Genomic DNA, 22,026 nt, shown 5'->3' with positions numbered 1-22,026 from the left:
TCCCCCCACCCCCTGCCCTGTGGAAAATCACTAAGAATCTGACTCAGTCCCTTCCCAAAGGGTTTATTAAAACACAGAAACCAAAACATACACACAGAGTACAAAGTAAAGGTGACTGTGTTGCCTGTGGTCTCTGCCAGCCTCCCGTGGGAGACGGGGAGTCACAACCCCCAGGGAACTCAGTCCAAGGTCCCACCCCTGCCCCGCTGGGGACCCCGTGGCTGAGACCCTCTCAAGCGGCCAGAGCGCCAGGCCCCTCCTTCGGCCAGCCTGCGACTGTGCCTGGGCAGGCAAGGTCCCCTCAGCTGCTCGGGCGGCCTTCCCTCCTCTCCAGGCCGAGCCAGGAGCTGCCAGGCGGGCGCCGACCTCCGTGTGAAGAGCCAGGACACACACACACACACCCAACAGGCCCTTTCTGGGTTATCGCACCTAAAAAAATACTTTGTTTAAAAAAAAAATCTGAAAATTAAGGGAAAAAAATCCGTAGACACCACAACCCCCACGCCTTGGGCTAACAGCCACAACCTGTAAACTCCGCGGGACCTGCGGGCACAGCAGTTCCCCACTGGGGCGGCCCAGGCACCGTCCACCCACAGCTACAGCCAGGCCACCAGGACAGCAGGGGCAGAGGGGTGTGTCAGCCTCGCCCCTCCCTGCACACACTGGCGGCCACAGGTCCCAAGCTTACCCTCTATGCCACCCTCTCGGGCCCTCGATGGCCCTGGGAACCGAGACGGAAGTGAGGGCAGTAGGCCAAGTGCTGGTCAACCCCAGATCTGGTGGAGAGCACCCAGAGGACTCTGGGAAGGAAGCCCCGGCACACAGGAGGACCTCAGGCATGTGGGACAAGGGAAGTCCAGCCAGCCTCTGAAATAAGCCAGATCTGCAGGAAACAGGGGAGCCTCCTGGTGCCTCTCAGGGGGCTCCCTATCAGGTCTCAGGGAGACAGAGGAGGCTCCTGGCAGGGTGTGTGAGGGGCACCCTCAGATGTGACCTCTCCAACCCAAGCACCGTGTCACCTGGCAGCCTTCTGAGCCTTTGGCCCAAAGGAAGTTCAGCAGAAACCCTCCTCACACTGGATGAAAATCGGCTGGGAAGCGGGGACGCAGGAGGGCAGGTTGCCTGGCCGGGGCCTGAGGGTTGGAGGCCGTGAGCGGCAAATCCAAACAGCCTGAAGATGCCAAGGCAGGCCTCACCCAGCCCCCTGCTCCCCACCACAGCCGTGGCAGGAAATAACTCAGGAGCAAAGATGAAAATGTTCTGGAAAACCTTTTCTTTCCCCAGCCCAAACTGACCAAGCAGGAAACCACCCCCACTCTGCAGCCCACCTCCTAGGTTTCCTGGGTGCTGTTCGTGGAGAACACAGCTCTTCCGAGGGCCAGGCGGACGGTGGGTGCCACCCAGCCTAGCAGTGAAGGGGAAAGGGGGCCTGGGACAGGCCTGGGAAGAATCAGAGGGAGGGACAGAGCAAGGTTTCCAGGGAGGAGGCACAACCAGGAGAGACCACCAGCCCTTGGGTGGGGCCAGGGAGACAGACCCTTGCCGTGCCTGGCACGTTCCTCCAGGCCTAACACTCAGGACCCTGCTCCATGGGGCACGGTAGGGCTGCTCCCAGGGGCCACCGGGGGTGACTGCCTGCCCATGTAGGGACGACAGCACAAGCTGGGGAGTTAGCTCAAGGCAGGCCATCTCTCCTGGCCTGAGCCAGGAGGCTCTGAAGGGGCACTGACCGGAGGCCAGTGGTGCAGATGGACCACAAAGGCTTGCTGAGGACCCTGCCTGCCACAAGGGCCGCCCCCCCGGGGGGCAGGGCCAACCACACCTGGACTCTGCGGTGCTCAAGTCCACTGACGCTCCAGTCCTCTCCACCTCAGGCTGCCCACCCCCCAACCAGAGCCAGGCCAGACTTGGAGATCTGGATCAAGGCTGGAGCAGGGACCTGCCAAGATGGAGGGGACCTTGGGATCTGGCCCTCCAGGGAGTCAGAAAGAGCCATGTTAGAGGTGAGCACACCCAGGGCTTTAGGAGGGCCAGGTATTTGCCCGAGTGTCCGGGAGACGAGCCCGAGGCTTGCTACCGCTCCTGGCCTCCCTTCCGCCCCAGGCAGCCCAGAGACTGTGCCCCTCATGCCTCTCCCAGGGAGCAGTCTGGCCCCTCTTGCTGCTCAGCCCGTTGCTCACTGCACCCTCAGAGGACGCCCCCTGGACTCGCCCTGGGAGGCGCCCCGCTCAAGGCTGCACAACCCCTCCAGGCCGAGCTGCAGCCAGTGGGAGGATCGGACCACGGGCCCAGGCCTGGCCAGCTCCCAAGCCCCCATCCCACATCGGGCCGGTACAAGGTGGGATGGAGCAGGGGGAGGGATTCCGACGGTGGACGCGTGGGAAGAGGGTGCAGGCTCCAAGGCATTCCTGCAGAAGACGCAGGAGCTGGGAGGCTCCTGCCAGGAAGGGCCTCCAGAGGCCATGGACTAGTCCCCCCTCACGGCAGAGCTCTCCCCACACCCTCCAAGAACTCAGCAAGGGCAGCTGTGGCCCCTGCCTCATGCAGCAAGTCCCGATGGAGGACTACCCAGGGACAGAAAAAAGGAGGAGTCCAGGCCTCAGAGGGCAGTCCAGAAGACTGTGCACAGAAGTCTGTACCCAAAGGTGGGCGGGACAGGCCTCCCAGGGCACAGGACAGGGCAGGGTCTCCTGGGCCATCCAGTGACCATGTCCCTCCTTACCAGGGCACAGCTCTCGCCTGCCATAACCACACCCCCAGCAGATGACAAGCCTCCCATTCCCCTCCTGCAGTGGCTCTGACAGATTGGGGCCCCCTCCTCCCTGGGTGCACATGCTGAAGCCTGCCATGACTTCCGGGGCCTCTCTGCTGGTAGCCAGAGCCCAGGCCTTCAGGACGTGCTGGGCCCGGGACAGACAGGTAACCCCCAGAAGACGGCATCTCCCTGGTGGTCTACGAGCCCTGGCAGGAAGGAGACAGGAAACACCCTGTCTGATCAGGCATCAGCCAGCATCTCCTCCACTGGAGCGAGGTGGCCATGCTCCCGCCTGGCCCATCTGGTTCCGGGGGTACCGGGCAGGCAGGGGTTGGAGCAGGAGGGCAGTCACACCAGAGCAGACACACTGAGCTCTCCCCAGCTGGGCTGAGCCTGCAGGGTGGTGCCAGGGCCTCCAGGGAGCTTCCCCTTAGGACTGGAGCCCGGTGACAGGCGTGAGTGCTGAGGGTCAGAATCTTCCGTACGTCATCCAACTTTTATCAAGACAAACACGTCCGAATCTTCAATAGGAATGTGCAAAAGATAAATGAAATCTCTCTAAGAAGTCGTTCTGGAGAAGGTGGCGAGGGGCGTGTCCGGCATGGTGGCAGGTGTGACGCTGTGTAGAAGAACACTGAATCTCGACGAGGTGGCACTTCTGGGCTCCGGCCCAGCCAGGCTGGGCCTCGTCCTCCATGCGATGATGGCACTACTCCATTTCCCTTTCTGTCACAAGGTGGCACCGGTTCTAAAAAGGCAGCAGCTTTCCTCTCCCGTGGGGGTCAGGCAGGTGGCCCGGTAAGCGTGGCTGGAAAAGCAGGTCAGTGGGTTAAGTGCTTAGGTGGCCAGGTGGCCAGAGATACCCCAGAGCCTATAGCTGATCACAACTGACCATGGATGACTGCAGTTGGGGGGCGACCCCCTGGGGGGTCCCATCCAGGTCCCAGCCAGGTACCACCCCAAGTTCTCCCAGCACAGACCATTGAGTTGCACCCAGAGAACTGGACAGATCCCCCATTTCCAGAGGGGCAACCAGCCTGGAAGTCTATCACCTCCAGCCTCAAACTGTCCTGTCTGTTCTTATGGGGACAGACAGGACTCAGGGGAAGCCGGTGTCCCAATGAAGAAGTCAGGGAAAACTGGCAGTTAGTCTGGAATAGGCCCCCTCTCCATGCCAGTAGCACTCCCCAGCCCTCAGTGAGGGTGCGACAAGACCTAACTTCCTGGGGTACCCCACTGAGGCAGGATGGGGCGCTGGGCTGGGGCAATGGTGCCTGATTCACCAGCAGGAACACAGGTGTACAAAGATGTACAAAGGCGCACATTCGCAGGGCCCTGCGTGTCCTGCAATCCAGTCTCCCATGGCAGACAGCCTGGCCCAAAGTGGTCCCAGGGCAAAGGAGGGCTGGGGCAGAGGGGCTCCAGGCCAGTGGGAGATGCTCAAAGCCCCAGAGGCAGTGAAGACCCGAGGCTTAGGGACCTGAATCAAGCATACGGATGGGCTAGTTCTAGCCAGGCCAGACTTGCCACACTGGCAGGGTGGGCGCAGGACAGGGCAGCAGCCAGCAGGGGCCTCACCTCAGCTGGACATGAGCGCTGCAACAGGGGGAAGTCACGGGGACGGCTAGATATCTGCCAAAGAGAGAGAACACCGCGGCTCGCCGGGCATCCACAGCAGGCAGCAGGCTGGGGCCTTGGCAGGGCACCCGTGTGCGTGCTGCCCGGAAGCGGGTGGGCACCTACCGGTCACATAGGGCCCCAGGGGCATCTGGTTGTAGTTGACGATCCCTCCCGGTCCAGGGCCCCGGAAGTTGGGCCCAAAGTTGCTGTTGTACATCTGAGAAGAGCCGAAAGCGCCCTGGAGGCAAGGACTCAGCTTTACAGGTGCCGCTCAGCACCCGGCCAGCCCCGCCAGGCACCCGGGTGACGCGGGGCCAGGCCCCACGGCACGCCCTCCGAACCTGACCTGCTGGATGGTGGGGTCCCCAGCACGGTTGGTCAGGCGGCTCAAGATGCTGCGCTCCGACATCTGCAAGCGGGCGGCCACGGGGGGGATGCGCGACAACATGGAGGGCAGGCGTGTCACATCCGCCTTCATGTCGCTCAGCAGCTCCTCCAGCTGGTTCAAGACTGCAGGGCAGGAGGGCCCAGGAATGGAGGGGTCTGCCTGCCAGCTGCAGCGCACCCAGCAGCCCGGCGGGCCTTATTTACAAGACTATGTTACGGCACCCCAGCAACTGACACCAGGGGGCGCCCCTCGCCAGGCCCTCCAAGGCCAGGAAGCAGTGTGGCCAACTAGGGGAACAGCGGGCTTTCCAAACAACTCCAGGGGCCCCTTCTCTGGCAGAGAAGAAGCCAGAAACACTGGGTTTCCCTCCAAAGAGCCTCCCTAGGAGGTCTGCAGACCTGGCCCGTCACCAGGAACAGGGTGCAGGGCTCACAGGGCAAGACTGCCACCAGCACAGAGCAAGGGGTCAGAGTCCAGGACTCTTGCCAGTGAGCCAGGCCTTGGTCACATCCCTCTCCTCTCTGGCACCCCACTCAGCCTTGGGGCTCCCTGAAGGCAGGAGGCTCCCGAGATTACAGAGATCTGCAGCAAGGGCCACAGGTCTGGATCCCAGGAGACCCTGGACACATGACTTCACCTCCCAGGTTCATGAGAATTGGAGGGAGGTGTCATCAGGCTCCAAAAACATGAGCCTTTACAATCCTGTGGTTCTGTCACCTAGCCCCAGCCCAGGGCCTGCTCACAGGCCAGAGAAGGGAGCCTCGGTTTCCCCTCAGGTGAGGGACTAAACAACATGACTGCCCATGCTGACCCAGGAGGCCGGGCCCCTGGGCTGATCTGCCCCCAGCCCCCCAGGGCACCCTTGCCCAGGACTGCTCCCTGAGCAGGAGGCGGGCCGGCTCACCCTTGTGCAGAACGGCATTGGCAGGCTTGTTCCCGGCAAGGGACTCCTTGGACAGGTGCTGATGGCTCTCAGCAAGGCACTCCACCTCGGCCAGACGGGCGTTGAGGGCCATGGCTGGGTGGTTGGGGTCCTGGGTCATGTTGAGGTACGCGGCCCTGCGGAGCTGCTCCTCAATGACCAGCGCCTGCTCCAGCAGCTGGTGAGGACAGTGCCAGCTAGGCCCCTCCTCCTGGACGGCCGCGCCCACCCCTCCACCAGCACACCGCGGGCCCAGGCAGAAAGGAGGAAGCAAGCTGTCCTCGGCCTGCTGTCCACCTTGCCGGAGCTGGCTGCCCGTCAGAGCTCACCCCGACCGGGTTCCTCACCCCCACTGCCCCAGGGACTGCACAGCAGGGGCCAGCCCGGAGCAAGGACCCAGCTCTGGTCACTGACGGGCTGAGGGCCCCACTGAGGGCAGCCCCAGGGGGGAGGTGTACTAGGAGCGGGTTGCCACCGCCTCGGGACTCCACCTCGGCCCTCAGGACACCTGCCCCTCTCCATGGCCCCCATCCTCCCAACCTCTGGCCCTGCTGAGGACTGACCTTGAACCTGCGGGCCAGGAACTTGTTCTTCATCTCCAGGTAGTTGCCCTTGTGGATCTCAGACTTGAAGGGCTCGTTGAGGATCATGTACCTCGGGTCATTCTGGATGTCCTGCCAGCGGGCATAGCCATGCCTGCAGGCACCGTTAAGGACAGAGCTGGCCACAGGGAGAGGCGGGGATGGCAGCTGGGGTGGAGGGAACGGCCTGGGGCTTGACATCCCAGCTCTGTACCCTCAGGCAAGTCACAGTCTCAGTGACAGAAAAGCACGTTGATGGGGACCATGGGGATCTGGTCAGGCAGTGGCAGGTGCCCTCATGTGCCAGACACGGTGCAGAGACTGCCACGGGCTTCCTCCTCCACCCCCATGAACCCAGGAGTAGGCCCAAGTGCCAGCACCTGGGGCCTGTGCATGGGCCTAGCGGGAAGCAGTCTGAGAGGGGACCGAGAGGTGATCGAGAGGGTGTCAAGAGGTGGCCGAGAGGGGGCCGAGAGGTGGCCAAGAGGTGGCCAAGAGGTGACCGAGAGGTGGCCAAGAGGTGGCCGAGAGGTGACCGAGAGGTGATCGAGAGGGTGTCAAGAGGTGGCGAGAGGTGACCGAGAGGTGGCCAAGAGGTGGCCGAGAGGTGACCGAGAGGGGACCAAGAGGGGACCGAGAGGTGACCACACAGACTGCGTCCGTCTCAGAGGGACTCTGGACACAGATCCACAGAGCAGGAGTGCCTGGGGCGTCCCGGACGCTGGGAGAAGGTGCAAGAGGATCCCCGCAGAGCCCTCGGATGGCTCCGTGAGGTCCCTGGAGCCAGGGGCCAGCGCCCACTGCCCCGCTCTGCCCAAGGATACGTCACAATGCCCGCCAGCAGCCAGTAGTCGTGGCGCCGGTGCCAGATGTCATAGATCTTTCCCGAGGACACGGCGGCACGTTCCTCATTCTGCCACAGAGTGTGCAGCTCTGGGAACACAGCCAGGGAACAGAATGAGAGGTGCCCCACCCGCTGGCCCAGTGCTGGGCAGGGAGGCCTCTCTCCCAACACTGACCTTCACCCCGCCAAGGGGTTCAAGGCTCCAAAGTCGCTAAGAAAGGACATGAGATGGACTTTAACCAACCGTTCACTCTAGCATAAGTAACCATCTATCTGCCCAGACCCCTGGGACCCACGGTCGGGGACACCAACAGCCCCAGCTCTCTGCCCACGCCCACCCATACCTGTGAAGCCCCCGTCAGCAATGTTGAACATGAATTTGAACTTCCCATTCTTCTCCTCCTTCTTCCCCTCATCGTCCTCCTCTCTGTCACCATTTTGCTGTGTCTCAGCAGGCTCCTTCTCCTCGGCTTTGGGGTCATCTGCGAGCAGAAAGGTCACATTAACCTTCCATCAAGGGACTGGCCAGGGCCCAAAGGCAAGCAGGACACATCTCTGTGCACAGGGGCTCACCACCACCAAGAAGGAACCTGAGCAGCCCATGTCCCCCCACATCAGGACCAGCCCAGAACAGTACAGGAGAGCACTGTGAAGGGCCAGCTCAAGTTCAAAGATAGCAGAGCGAGTGGCCTGAGGGGTCCTGAGGAGTCTGCTCTGGGCTATTCCAGCACCTACATATGCAAAGCTGAACCCCAAATCCTCCAGACCAAGCTCTGTGACCAGCTCTCCTCCTCCCTAGGGGCCATGGAGGGGCCAGGAGAGCAGGGAGAGCCCATTCCCAGGGAGTGGCTATCAGGGACTGACAGGCCCAGTCTCCCATCCCCAGCTCCAGTCAGATGACTGACCAGGGCCCAGTGGGACCACCAGGGACCAAAGGGCACAAGGCAGAATGCGTAAAAGCCCCAAACCTGGCCTGCAGTCACTGCCGTCCCCTCTGCTGTGACTCAAGCTTAGCTCCAGCTTGTCAAGAGCTTGCTCCTTCTCAGGAGGCACTTCCTCTGCAAGACAAAGAGGGCTCGCAGGTGAAGGCTCGGGAGGTCGAGGACCCCACGGATCAACACCGCCACCCAAAGTCCAACAGGAGCCTCCATGGGCTCTGGGAGGCCGAGCCAGGGCCTGGACACCCACTCCAGAGGCTTGCCCGGCCCCCGCCTCCAAGCCGCAGGCTGGAATCGCCCTCCTGCACTGATAACCAGAGGATGCGAAGTCCAGCACAGGGCAGGCCACGGTGCGAGGAGCGCCTCTCGAAACACCCAGAGATACCAGGCAGAGCATGCTGCATCAGGAGGCCACGGGCAGCTCCGCAGCAGAGCGCTGGCCTGGCACGCACAGGCCCGTGGCTCAGAGCTGGTTCCCCGGCAGCACAGACATCAGATGACGCGCACGCACACACACACACACACACACACACATGCACAATAAATGCAGGAGATCCGAGTGGGATGGTCCCAGGGAGGCTCACTTGAGCCCAGGAATTCAAGGCCAGCTTGGACAACACAGTGAGACCCTGTCTCCTCAAAAAAAAAAAAAAAGTAAGTTCAGTAGAAGAAAAGAAAGTCATCAGGTGCCAGAAATAAAGAAGAAATCAAAGCCAGAAACACATAAGCTGACATTTGGTGGCCCCAACAAGGGGTCATTAACCACCAGGAATGGCGGTGCTGGGGCTGGGTCTCAACACCGCAGCAGGACGATGTCTCAGCCCAAGGATGCGGAGCACTGGAGCTAAGCCACTGCCCTCCCACCAGTATGTCCTGTGAGTGGAAGTTTCCACCTGCTGGCCAGGCAAGCAGCGGAAGCCCACCTCCAGCACAGATCCAGGGGAAGAGGGTCTGCAGTAAGGAATCCAAACCCAGAGCCCAGGACCGTGGGTGCAGGATCAAACTGCCATGCCCCAGTAGGGAGAGCATCATATAAACTGGCCCCAGACCAGCAAATCTACCAGGAGGACCACTGGGCCCCAAGCATCTGGAAATAAAGGGTGAGGGACATGACACCGCGCAGGTGATGGGACTCCCACGGATAAAACCACCGCTGGCAGAGAGGCAGCCAACCAGAACCTGGAAACCTCCATCCATCTGCCCAGGGCGAGAGCCAGCAGGCACTCAGGGAGCAGCCACGTCTGGAGGTGACGAAACCAGGTCAGAGGGTCTAAAGCAAGTCTGTCTGGAATGGTTAAAGGCAGGGAAATGAACAGAAGGAAGAAATCCACAGGGAAAGAGTAAGACCAACACAAAGGGAGCCAGGTGCCGTGGCTGTAATCCCAGAGGCTCAGGAGGATGAGATGAGGCAGGAGAATCGTTGAGTTCAAGGCCACCCTCAGCAACACAGAGAAGCCCGAAGCAACTCAGTGAGACCCTGTCTCTAAGTAAAAAATAAAAGGGCTAGGGGTATGGCTCAGAAGCTGAGCACCTTTGGGTTCAATCCCCCATCAAAAACAAAACAAGACATACAAGCTGGGAAAAGCCCGAGACTTTCTAGAGATGAAATTCACCATCAGTAACATCTTAGCTGCAGAATTCTAAGACTTTCCCCAAAGTCCCCAGGACAGAATTCTACTCCCATGAGTAGGATATGCCACAGGGCACAGTGACCTTAAAACAGAAGGTGACCTGCGTGGGCCCGACCCCAGCACAAAGCCCTGTAAAAGCAGAGAGCTTTCTCTGGCTGGCCACAGGACAGGCAGCCAGAGGCTCAACACCACGGAGGACCTGCTACATCTTGCTGGCTCGAGGATGGAGCTGTCTTGACACATCAAGGAATGCAGTGGCTTCGGGCCACGGGTGGCCCCAGCTGGTGCCATCAAGGAGATGGGACCCCAGTCCTCCAACCTCAAGAGACCACCATCAGCTGACAAATTTGGAAGTGCTTTCTCCCCAGAACCTTCAGGTGGAACTCAGCCCAGCCAAAACCTGGATCTCAGCCTCCAAGACCTCTGGAAGAGACCTCAGCCATGCACCCCGCCTGACTTCTGACCAGAGAGCTGTGGGCTAGCAGACAAGCGCCGTTCCAACCCTGAGTGTGCAGTGACACCTTACAAGTGGGGAGTGAGAAAATGGCCGGGCAAAGGCAGGATGAACGGAAGCTGCATCTGCGGGTTACTCAGAAACTTGCAAAGAGAGAAGAGAGCAGCCAGAAGCAAAGGACTGGCCACACCCCTTCGCTGCCCACGGCCTGGCCCCCTGTTCTCTTCAGAGCAAAAGTCTGTCCAGTATGTTGGTGTGGCCCATGTCCCATACCAGGGCACAAATGGCAGGAGATGAGCTGGAAGCTATTCTGGTTCACTGGTTGTGTCCCAGAACCTGGGACAGAGACTGACAGCTCCTCTCTACGTATATCTGTGCTGGATAAGTGAATGGATCCATGAGTAATAGGAATTCCAGAGGAGGAAATAACTGTCAAGGAGCAAAGGTGGTATTCATAGAGGGAATGACCGAGAATTTCCCACCCTGGATCAAGGACATACCAGCTTCACTCTGAGAATCAGTAACTCTCAAACAGGGTAGGAATTTTGTTGTATTGAAACCACACATCACCAAAAGACAGAGAAGATCTTAAAAGCAGCCTTCTGAGGCTGGGGATGTGGCTCAGTGGTAGAGCACTTGCTGAGCACACACAAGGCCCCAGGTTCAATCCCTAGCACCACACAAAAAAAGTCTTTGAATGGTAGAAAATAGAGTAAAGACAGACTTCCTACAAAGGCTCCTCAGTTACACTGGTGGCATCCTTCTCAGCAGCACACAGTCAGAATAAAAAAGAAATACCTCAAAGGGCTAAGGGGAAATCCCTGGCCCACCTCAGCCTTTCCATTATTCAAGGGGAAAGGGAAAGCAATCCACTGGAATTTGCTGAAAGCACCATTAAAGGGTGTGTTAGGAAGAGGACTTCAGTGCAGCAGTGACAGACAGGTAAGCAAACACACAAGCAGTCACGCCATGAACACCTAAACACAAGAGCAAACGTGAGGGCGTCAAAGCAAGGTGAAAGTAAAATCCTGGGCAAGAGCCACAGGGCAGATGGAGGGAAGTGAACCACAGTCCTGACGCCATTCAGGACTGCATGGTAAAAATGTTGACACTAGAGAACAGAATTTACCATCAACTTTCCAAATGAGCGGGGAGGAAAGGGAACTCTTAAGAAAATGTGATCAACTCAAGAGATGGCAAGAGAGGAGAAAAAAGAAGAAAAGGCAAGAATAACATAAAAACAAGATGGAAATTCATCCAAATATCTAGTGTTTACAATAAATGTAAAGAGATTTTAAACTTCCCAGCCAAAAGACAGAGACTTAAACTAAAGAATCCTCTATATTTTTATTAGAGATGCCTAAAACACAAATGCACAGAGAAGAAGAGAAATGCACAAAAGCAACAGAAGGAAACACCTGCAAATCATACAGCTAAGGAAGCATGAATCTATAAAGAACTCTTGCTGGGCTTGGTGGTGCAGACCTATCATCCCAGCAACCTGGGAGGCTGAGGCAGGAGGATCACAAGTTCAAGGCTAACCTCAGCAACTGAGCAAGGGTCCTGTCTCAAAATAAAAAATAGAAAGGGCTCGGGGTACTCTTGATGGTAGAGAATCCCTGGGTTCAATTCCCAGCACCAGGGGTAGGGCAGGGGAAGAACTCTCACAAGTCGATAATGAAAAGCCAAATCAAAATTTTAGAATGGACAAAGGATCTGAAAAGACATTTCTCCAACACACATAAACATGGGCCATAAGCACCTGAACTAGTCTGTAACATCTCTAGGTACAAAGGAAGTACAAGCCAGAACCACAGTAAGAGACCACTCCTCACCCCTAGGATGGCTATAATCAAAGACAGGCAGGAACAAGTGCTGCCTAGCACACGGAGAGACCTCACACCTGGCTGGGGCGAATGTGACCCCGTCAGCACGCGAGAGAGCAATCCAACACTCCTCAAAATGTCAAACAGCGGCCGCAGGATCCAGCAACGCTCCTCCCGGGTGGACACCCAGGAGAAATGAAAACCCACGCTGGCACAAAAATGTGGGCACACATGTTCACACTAGCATCATTCACCACAGCTGAAGGTGGGAACAACCCCAGTGCATCCACTATGGGCGGATAAACAAAACCATCAACCCCGTCGGAAAAACACTAGGCCACAGAAAGGAAATCGGCGCCACTGCGTACTAGGACATGGAAGAGCTTGAAAAACACCGTGAGAGAACAAAAGAAGCCAGACACAAAAGACACGAATCATCCAGAGTAGGCAAACCTGTGGCGACGGAGAAGAGATTAGTGATTGCCGGGAACTGGGGGAGGAAGAAGCGGGGGGGGGGTGGGGGGGGGGGGTGGCGGCTGGGAAGGGGCGAGCAGCTTCTTTCCAGCAGGATGGGAATGTCCTGGTGATGGTCACTCAAGTCTGTGAACACACCCAGGACCCGTGGACGGGAGAAACACTTGAAATGCATGAACTCCGAGCATGTGAATCACAAGGCTGTTTTGTTTTTTAAAACCAGAGATAGAAAAATCATGCAAATACATGTTCAACAGAAGATCAATACAAATCAGCCACAACAAACTTCCAAGCAAAATATATCAGGAGGGAGGATCATTACAGGAGAATTAGAGGCCCACTTCACCAGAAAAACAGGAAACAGCGGGACAGACCTACACCTAACTCCCAGCCTCGAATGAGAAGCCGAACCCAGAGCCCGGCACTACGAGAGAGAGAGAGGAACCTCTCATCACAGGGGAAGGTCAACAAGTCTCTCAGAAAGCAACCAGCCAACTTCATACTAGTAAGGACACAGAAAACCTTTCGAGGAAGCCTCATCTAACGACTCCCGCCCTGCCTATAATGAGACCCTCACCCCAGCAGTTAGAAACGGACCCTCTTTTCCAGCACACACAAAACATTCACCAACTTCTGATCAGATAAAGCCAGAAAGCAGTCTTCGATAGTACCCAACAGACTCATGTTTCCAAACCAGAAAGCCTCTGAGTTAGAAGTCACCCATCCAACACCCTCGTAGGGCAGGAAAGGTTCAAGTCCATGTGCAGAGACCTGAGTCCCTGCCCTGCCCTCATGCTGCCCACCAAGCCTACGCTCAGCAGAGAGGAACAGTCCACCCACCACCCTTCTCGGAGGTCGCACTGGGAGGGTCCTGGGAAGGCCCTACCTTTGGGCAGCTGCTCTGGGGAGGGCTGGGCCTTCTCCACCTCCTCCAGCCGCTCCTCTCGGGCTCGCTCCTTGCTGTCTGAGCTCTCGTGCTTGTCCTCACCCTCCCCTCTGTCCATGGCAGTTGGCAGGGCCTAGAGAGGACAGGCAAGGGGCCTCAGTGGGAAAGGAGGGCGGGGATGTGCTGGGCTGGGGCCCATGATCCCACCACCCACCGCCTGCTCCCAGCCTGCTCCCCTCCGACCCAGAGGCCACCAACTGGGAGCCAGGGCACCTGAGTTCACGAGGCTGGGCGAGGCCGGAGAGGGTCCCTAGACCCCGCCTCCACCCAACACTGGCTTCAGACCCAGACACCAGCCACCTCTGTACCTGGACATCCAGGGGCTTCTTTGGCTTCTGCACCACTGGTTCCTTCTCATCCAAGTAGCCCAGCTGTGTTTCCATTTTGTCTGAAAGATTAAAGGAAAGAAGTGAGAAGGCGCAATGGCCACGCCTGCAATCCCAGGGACTCAGGAGGCTGAGGCAGGAGGATTGCAAGTTCAAGGCCGACCTCAGCAACTCAGTGGGCCCCCATCTCAAAAAATAAAAAGGGCCATGGATGTGGATGGGGATCCATGTCTGCCCCAGGCCTGTCAAGCCCAACTGAGGAAGACACTTTGCCCAAAAGGACACCTGGAGACAAATAACCCATAAAAGTGGGTAAAGAATCTGAAAAGACTTTTTTTTCAGTACTAGGGATTGAACCCAAGGGCACTGTACCACTGAGCTACATCCCAGTCCTTTCCAATTTTTATTTTGAGGCAGGGTCTCGACAAGTTGCTGCGGCTGGTCTTCAACGTGCGATCCTCCTGCCTCAGCCTGCTGAGCTGCTGGGGTACAGGTGTGCACCACTGAGTTCAGCTTGAAAAGACATTTCTTCAAAATAGACACTAAAACGGCCAAAGGCACACAAAAAGGCGCTCAACCCGCTCAGCCATGGAAAACGCAGATCAAACCACACGGAGCCGGCACTTGACCACCAGGGAACAGGAATCACATCAGACCACCAGTTTCCTAAGGTTAGTGAGAAGAGGGAGAAATGGGAACCTTCATGGTCACTCTGGAAAACAGGCTGGCAGCTCCCCAGGGAACAGTGACCGTATGACCCAGCATCCACTCCCAGGTGTCTACCCAAGAGTGAATGAAAAGAGAAAGGAGAGAAGTGAAAAACCGTGATCACACAAACACGTGAACGCAGACGCACTGCAGCATCATCCACACCAGCCAAAAGGCAGATAACCCAGCCGACCCTCAACGGACCGACAGACAGGTGTGGCAGATCCCTGCGAGGGAACGCTATCTGGCCACAAGAACTGAAGAAGCCATCTGTGCTGTGAGGTGGACGTCCCCTGTAATGCTCTGTGAAAGGAGCCAGACACCAAAGGCCACAGAGTGTGCGACTCTGTTGATGTGAGATGTCCAGAACAGACAAATCCACAGACAGAAAGCACACCAGCTGCTGCCCAGGGCTGCGGAGGGAGACAGGCAGGGACTGCTGGTGAACACGGGCTTCTTTTGGGTTGATGAAAGTGTTCCGGCCCTGTGACTGTAACAGAAGCCACTGGCCAGCATGCTTCAAAGAGCGAGTTGTGCAGTACACGTGCAAATAAATCTCAAAGCCATTATTAAAAAGAAGAACCCTCAGCAGCGTGTGGTGCCCCAGGCCTGTAATCCAGTTACTTGGGAGGCTGAGCCTGGGCAACTTACTGAGACTGTGTCTCAAAAAATAAAAAGGGCTGGGGGTGTAGCTCAGTGGTAAGAGTGCCCCTGGGTTCAATCCCAGTACCACATAAAAAAAATAAAAGGAAAAAAGAAGAAACCCCCCAGAGAGACACTCCTGCAGGTACACGCTTCCGGGTGGAGAGGCTGTCCTTTGTAGAAGGTGCAAAGGACCCGAGGTTGCTGTGGTCTTGCCACTTCCTGTGACCCAGATGCCCTCCCCTGCTCGCCCAGACCCCAGACCTGGCAGGCCCAGTGGGGCAGGCGGGAGATGGGCAGGGCTGGCAGGCACTGGCGTGTTGGGGTCTGAGGAGACGACCTCGCCTGGCTTCTTGCCCTCAGGTCCCTCAGGAACCAAGTCCGGGGTGCTGTACTTCCCATTGACATGCTCAAACTCCTGAACCTGGGCAGAAGCAGAGAAGCAGGGAGGGTGGTGGTCACAGCTCAGCCCTGAGAGCCCAGGGGCAGTCACGGGACTGGACTGTCACAGGCTCGGGTGGGTGCTGCCTCTGCTTGAGCTGGCCAAGGCAGACACACTCCTGGGCACAAACCTGCCAGCCAGCGCCCCCTGCGCCCCGTCACCCTGTGTGTCTTCTGCCCTGAGACCTGCCATCCTGGCCTCCACCACCCAGGCCGCTCACCCAGGAAGGCTTCTGGGATTCCTCTGGACTGGCTCAGACCCTGGACAGCCATGTGACCTGTGCCTGGCACTCGCCTCGCCCTCTACCGCTGACCCCCAGTGACAATGCCGGGCCCCAGGAAGCCACCAGGAAGGGCCCTGTGGAGGCTTACTCACCCACCTTCTTCCTAACCAGTGACATGACCCCGATGCGCGTGAGCACATGCTGCCTGGAGAGGCCCTCCCGGGGCACGCCGTCCGCAAAGGTCTCCGCGCCGTCTGCCCCCGGCTCACACAGGTGCCGCATGAAGAGGGACACATAGGCTCTGGGGTGGTGGGGGGACTGGGGCTCAGGGAGTGGGGGGCCAGCAAGGACCCTCTGAGGGTGCTGGCAGGACCCCAGGGGACCACTTGGCTGGAAATGTCAACCACAGCTCGCCTCCCAACCAGGCCGGCTGGGCCAGGCTCTGGGGGAGGACAGAGCCAGCCTCCCTGGCGGGGGACCCTCCTAGGATGGCCCCGCCCTGGAAGGTCCAGACAGTCCCCACAGTGGTGCACGCCAGCTGGGCTGGGCAGACATGGCTGGCTGGTGTGCTCTGCAAATCAGCCCCACCCGGTACCCCTGCACCCCAAGACCGCATGACAGTGAATTCTCCAGGTGCCCTGGGCCTGGCGGGAGTGGATGCTGCACACAGGGGCCGGGGCGCGAGGCCACGCCCTGGGCCACCACTTTGGTCCCTTTACCTAAATTCCTTCTCACTCTTTCCGCGGAGGTCTCGCACCAGCCAGTGGGAGTTGAAGGCGTCCTGGGGCGGCATGCCCCAGCGCATGATGGCGTTCAGAAAGGCTTTCCGCTGTCGGGCGTTGAAGCCCAGGACCTGGGCGGGCAGAGAGCGGGTGTGGGTCAGGTCAGACGTCGGGTGCAGGAACTCAGAGGAGGGGGAGGGGGAGGAGGGAGCCTGCACCGAGGCAGACCAGAGGGTCCATCCCAGCCTCACCTCGACCTGCCATGTGCCCCTGGACAAGCCCCCAGCCCCTCCTTCAGACCCCAGGGGTGGCAGGAAGCAGGGACAGGAGATGGGGAGCAGGCAGGCCCCACCTCAATGTTGCCACCGACTCGAGCAAGCAGAGGGGGCAGGGGCTTGTCCCTGTCACTCTTCAGCTGCCTCCTGGACTGCCGCCGTCCACCTAGGGAGAAGCCCACCACCAACCCTCAGGTAGGGGCCAAGGGCCCCCCGTCCACTGGCCGGCCGCGGGAATCCTGCAGCTACCCCAGTAGGATCCCAGCCGCACCCGACAGCCACCATCAAAGCCCCCTGACACCGGCACAGGCAGCCCGGGGGGCTGGCTCTGAAACTCACTCTGCCCCTCCGGCCTTTCCTCAAAGTCCTCGTCCTCGTCCTCGGAGCCGATGGAATACTCGGACTGGTTATCCGAGAGTTCATCCTGCCACTCTGCAGGGTGGGCAGAGCACCATGAGGGCAAGCAGAAGCCCACCTCCGACCCTGGCACCCCCAGCCCAGGGAGGACAGTGACACTGATGCAGCCACCAGGCACTTCGTGTGAGCTCACTACTACCCCAACTCGACTACCCAGGAGTTACACTCTGGAACACACTAAGAATGACACCGCTCCCACCCGACTTTACAGACGGGGACACTGAGCCTCAGGAGGCTGTGCCAACCTCACACCACTTGCAGAGGAGTCACCGTACATACCCAAGCTCCTCACACCTCCCACCCAACCCCAGCTCCCCTTTTCTTGGAAGCCTTCCCCAGCCACCTCCCGGCTGGCAGTACTGCCCCAGACCAGGGGCTCCTGCAGAGATGGCCCCTCTGACCAGCCGGAACGCCCTGGGCTCCCCAGCCGCAGCACGCACCCTGGTCCTCTTGGGAGGCGTCGTTGTAGTTGACCTGCTTGCGGATGCGCTTGCCCTTGCCCAGGTTGCGGGCCAGGTCCTCCTGCTGCTGCTCGTAGTGGTGCCGCAGCAGCTTCTCCCAGTAGTCAGGGTCCACGTTCTCCTCCTGCTTGATCACCTCCCGCTCCACCTCCTCCTGGGGACACAGGCGCAGGGGCTAGCAGGACAGCTGGCTGCACAGGCATCTCTGGGAAGCCTCACCCCGCCTCTTACCTCACCACCCTTGCGGGGCCCAAGGGGCAAATAGAAGCCCTGCCTATTCCAGGAAGCTTTCCAATCCCCCAGCCCACGAGCTCTTCCTCTCCCTGCCCCCCTGCAGTCACTCATTCGCTACACAGGGATTTCCCCGTCCTGTGCGAGCTGAAGCTGGGGGTTACAAGGTTGAACTGAGCCCAGCCCTGCCCTCAGGAGGCTCCCGGTTTTGAAGGGAAGGATAATTAGCACACAGTGGCTGGGGCGCTCGGGAAGAAGTGAAGGCACTACAAGAAGAGACCCAGGAGAAGCTCCGGGGGGAGAAGGAGGTTTGCAGGGTGGAGGCAAGGCAGGAAGGGGCCACAGGACGGAGAACAGGCCTCTCTACAGTAGGTGGCAGTTCTGCATGCACATCTGAAATGTGGGTGCTGGAAGGCGGAGGAGGTCCCGTGCAAGGATGTAGCGGGCTTTATGCTCCTTCCCGCTGCACCAGCTCAGCCTGGAGGCCACCCCCCAACTACGGCTGCAGGGTGGGGTCTGGCAGGGCCGGGCCTAATGGGCAGAGCACTGGAGGGAGGGCAAGTCCTGGTGGGTGGAGCGAGGCCGTAGGGCGGAGCCTGATGCGGGCGGGCAGTGTGGTTGGAGGAAGGAGGAAGGCTGCAGGGCGGGGCCTGCCGGGGCGGGGCCTGCCGGGGCGGGGCCTGTCGGGGGCGGGGCCACAGCCAAGGATCCAAGGCAGGAGTCCAGTGGCCGCCTTGCGCCCTTACCACGCCATCCTCTTCGCGCACCACGTACTGCGCCACCTTGAAGGAGCTCAGGTACTCATTCATGTTCTGTAGCTCCGTGTCATCTGTGGCATCCTGGTTCCGGTCCAGCAGCTTGGAGATGGCCGCATCATCATAGTGGATCACACTGCTGTCCTCCACGTCCTTGTTGTCACCTGAGGTGCACACAGGGTGGAGTATGGGGACCCAGGGAGTGACCAGGCCCAACCTCTGGTCTCTTCCAGGCTGGGCAAGGAGAACAACCCGCAGGGAGAAAAACTGTGCTGTAACCTGCACGGGCGCAACAGCCCCACTCCCTGCCCACCCCTGGCCCCAGAACACCCCAGGGAGGGACAGGTAGGAGCAGCAGGGGAACCCCTTTCGCTCTAGCAGCAGCCACCCAGACACAGGAGGAGCTCCGGGCCAGGCTCAGGTGGGCCTCCCTACCTGGTGGGGTGCTGCCATGTTTTTTCTTTGCGCTGGCAGCCAGGGCTCCCCCCTTGGAGGACTGCACATCAGGGATGGGCGTTACAGGCCTCTGGCCCTGGGACATCATGCCTGGAGGGCAGAGGAGGAGGGGCGCTGGTGCGGTGGCAGAGGGGCTGCAGGGTTGGTGGGCAGTGGACAGATGCCACCCTGGCCCGCTGAGGAAGGAGACACAGGCCGGAGCTGAGGAGGGGGCAGCTGTGCATGGTGGGACTGGCAGGGATCCTGGACAGGGGTGTCTCACACAGGGTCACCCTTGAGCCCCCACCAGACTCCTGTGGAAGGGAGGCCCACCCTCCACGTCGTCCTTGAAGAGTTCCTCAGTGCCGAACTTGAGGATGTCGTCCAACTCCTGCTTGGTCATGGAACCCGACTTGGAGCCCAGGCCCGGGCGCACCACCAGGTGGGTGAGCATCATCTTGCGCTTGGCCACCTGTGTGATGCGCTCCTCCACAGAGGCCCGGGTCACGAAGCGGTAGATCATCACCTTCTTGTTCTGCCCAATGCGGTGGGCACGGCTGAAGGCCTGGGGAGACCTGACGTTCAGTACCAGGGACTGACTGAGGACACTGGGTACAGGGCAGGGTGCCATGGGGTGGGGGGCTGGCACAGGAGTTCATAACCACGGGAGAGTCACCTGACTGCCCAGCCTGTGTGGGTCAGCCAGGCGGGGACTGGAATGAAAATGTGCCTGGGCAGGTGGAACTAGGCATGACTGCAGGTGGGTAGCGGGTGTGCGAGGGAGAGTGGTCTGCGTGCCCGACGGAATGGTGGGCCAGGGGAGACGGGGCTGTGCCTCCCTGTGAGTAAGCTACCAACCGGACCACAGAGCACACGCTGGAAACAAATGGCCACCTTTCAAGGGCAGCACGGCTTGGTCCTGAGGGCGACAGGACAGACCAGGGTCAGCAGCCAGATTGCTCTGTGCCTTGGACAACCCCCGCCTTCTCTGGGTCTGCTCCTCCTCCGTGCACTGAGGGAGGATGGGGGCACAGCCTCCTCCAGAGGGGACCCCAGAACTGGGAGGTAAAAGGAGCTCAGTGAGGAGGGCACAGGAATGGGGCAGCAGGGGGACCATAGACCTGGATGTCGTTATGCGGGTTCCAATCCGAGTCGTAGATGATGACCGTGTCTGCCGTGGCCAGGTTGATGCCCAGGCCACCGGCCCGGGTTGAGAGGAGGAAGCAGAACTGCTGGGCCCCAGGGGCTGAGAAAGAGAGGACCGCAGGTGAGGGTGGGAGGAGTACCATGGGCAGAAACTGCAGCAAAGGTCCCTGGCAAAGAAGCAGGACACGACTAACACCTTCACAGATGGGCAGCCGACCTGCACTCAGGGAGGATGGAGCCCACCCGGGCCCACTCAGGCCCTGGTCCAAGGGGAGGAAGCCAGAACGAGAGGGAAGCCAATTTTTAAAAGCCCAGATGGGCAAAAACCAAACAGGCATCCAGCAAACATGGTCAGAGCCCCAGTGAGGCCAGCAGAGTGAGGCCCTCCACGTGCATTAGTGGCAGGCTCTGCCCAGCACTGCTTGTAACCGGGGTTATCTGGCATCAACAGTAGAGTGCCAAGGTGCCAGCCAGACCCTCAGCACCAGTTTCATTTGTTGACAAAAGTGACATTTTCCTCCCCCATCTGTGTTTCTTCTTGTCCTTTTCTAACTTGTTCAAAGTAGGTCTTACCACATGGACTCCTAGGACCCCAATAGACCCAAGAAGGTCCCTGTGGCGAATTCTTTTAACATTTAAAACTAAGCTAGAGGGGTTGGGGAGGTAGCTCAGTCGGTAGAGTGCTTGCCTTGTAAGCACAAGGCTCTGGGTTCGATCCCCAGCACCCCCCCCCAAAAAAAAAAAAAAGATAAAACTAAGCTAGGCACGGTGGTGTACACCCATGATCCCAGCTACTCAGGAGGCTAAGGAAAGAGGATCACAAGTTCAAAGTCAGCCTGGGCCACTAAGCAAGACCGTGTCTCCAAATTTAGAAAAACAAGTGAAAAGGCTGGGGATGTAGCTCAGTGGTAGAGGTCTTCCTATCATGTGCTAGCATGGGGTTCAATCCCCAGTGACCCTAAGGGGACGCTGCCATGACCTAAGGACTAGTCAGCTTTCTTCAGTCACTTGTGGAGTTCATGGAACATTAGTCTGGCCAACTAAGGCCCTGGCTTGGAGAAGAGGCTGAAGAGGGGTCCCAGCCAGAACCCTCGGGTGGGATGGGTACCATTGAATCTGTCAATCGCCTCTTGCCGGAGGCCCCCGGTGATGCCACCATCAATCCGCTCGTACTTGTAGCCCTCATATTCCAGGAAATCCTCCAGAAGGTCCAGCATCTTGGTCATCTACAGGGAAAGTGATGCGTGAGCAGTGGCCATGGAGCAGGAGCCCACAGGGCCTTGGATAGGGAGGAGAGGGCAGCCCAATGAGCAGGGAGCAAGGGGGACCCAGGCAGGCCTGAGACAGGACTCGAGAGCACGGCTTCCGATCTCACCCACCAGCAGCCAATCCACCCTCCACACCAGCCCCACAACATGAGCCTGAGCAGCAGCCTCCCCTGCTCAGGCCTCTCAGAATGGAGTCCCAGCTCCCCAGCCTGCAGTCAAGGCGCCGGGGCCCAAGTCTCCCTCCCACCATAGCTGTTCCCAGTTGAACGCTTCCCACAGACCCACCCACCCTCTTACTGCCCAGGGAACTCATATATTGCCTCCTGTGATGTTTTCCCTGATGTCACTCTTCCCCAGAAGAAAGGCAGTTTTTGCCAAGCACCCAGAACCCTGTTGATCAACCAGCAATCTTGAGATAGTTTCGCTGGATATAAAACTGTCAGCAGACACTTTCCCTCAGTGCATGGAAATTCTGCCATCCTCTCTGCCACCTGTTAATGATGGAAAGTCTGGTCTTCTCTCCTTTATAAGCTTCAGGTCTAAAGTGCAAGTTTCCCTACCAGATGCCTAGGGGTTGGTTTATTGATACTGATCTT

General features: G+C 58.9%; 1 protein-coding gene and 1 non-coding gene across 3 annotated transcripts in view; one reads left to right on the top strand and one right to left on the bottom strand.

Moving 5' to 3' along the window:
- Window positions 1-46: 46 nt before the first annotated feature.
- The window catches only part of Chd5 (chromodomain helicase DNA binding protein 5), a 60,900-nt gene continuing 38,920 nt past the window's right edge, over window positions 47-22,026 (bottom strand). The window contains exons 21-42 of one of the 2 annotated variants that reach the window (XM_047518703.1): window positions 21,271-21,388; window positions 20,138-20,262; window positions 19,350-19,581; window positions 19,017-19,127; window positions 18,573-18,745; window positions 17,575-17,749; window positions 17,057-17,149; window positions 16,795-16,883; window positions 16,440-16,573; window positions 15,877-16,021; window positions 15,320-15,479; window positions 13,688-13,767; window positions 13,320-13,452; window positions 8,079-8,168; window positions 7,455-7,592; window positions 7,091-7,199; window positions 6,249-6,381; window positions 5,668-5,863; window positions 4,722-4,885; window positions 4,499-4,613; window positions 4,334-4,387; window positions 47-3,563 (exon numbers count right to left, since the gene is read on the bottom strand). In XM_047518703.1, the coding sequence (XP_047374659.1) occupies window positions 4,380-4,387; window positions 4,499-4,613; window positions 4,722-4,885; window positions 5,668-5,863; window positions 6,249-6,381; window positions 7,091-7,199; window positions 7,455-7,592; window positions 8,079-8,168; window positions 13,320-13,452; window positions 13,688-13,767; window positions 15,320-15,479; window positions 15,877-16,021; window positions 16,440-16,573; window positions 16,795-16,883; window positions 17,057-17,149; window positions 17,575-17,749; window positions 18,573-18,745; window positions 19,017-19,127; window positions 19,350-19,581; window positions 20,138-20,262; window positions 21,271-21,388 (2,721 nt within the window). In that variant the 3' untranslated portion in view covers window positions 47-3,563; window positions 4,334-4,379. The remainder of the gene's footprint in view (window positions 3,564-4,333; window positions 4,388-4,498; window positions 4,614-4,721; window positions 4,886-5,667; window positions 5,864-6,248; window positions 6,382-7,090; window positions 7,200-7,454; window positions 7,593-8,078; window positions 8,169-13,319; window positions 13,453-13,687; window positions 13,768-15,319; window positions 15,480-15,876; window positions 16,022-16,439; window positions 16,574-16,794; window positions 16,884-17,056; window positions 17,150-17,574; window positions 17,750-18,572; window positions 18,746-19,016; window positions 19,128-19,349; window positions 19,582-20,137; window positions 20,263-21,270; window positions 21,389-22,026) is intronic. The other variant, XM_047518710.1, reaches the window with a different exon arrangement.
- On the top strand, window positions 20,820-20,896 carry Trnat-ugu (transfer RNA threonine (anticodon UGU)). The gene has a single exon. It is a non-coding gene; the product is annotated as a tRNA-Thr (tRNA).

This window comes from Sciurus carolinensis, chromosome 1 (assembly GCF_902686445.1).
Source record: "Sciurus carolinensis chromosome 1, mSciCar1.2, whole genome shotgun sequence".
Classification (NCBI taxonomy): domain Eukaryota; kingdom Metazoa; phylum Chordata; class Mammalia; order Rodentia; family Sciuridae; genus Sciurus; species Sciurus carolinensis.
The sequence above is the reverse complement of the archived record's forward strand: the minus strand, read 5'-3'. Positions and strand labels throughout refer to the sequence as shown.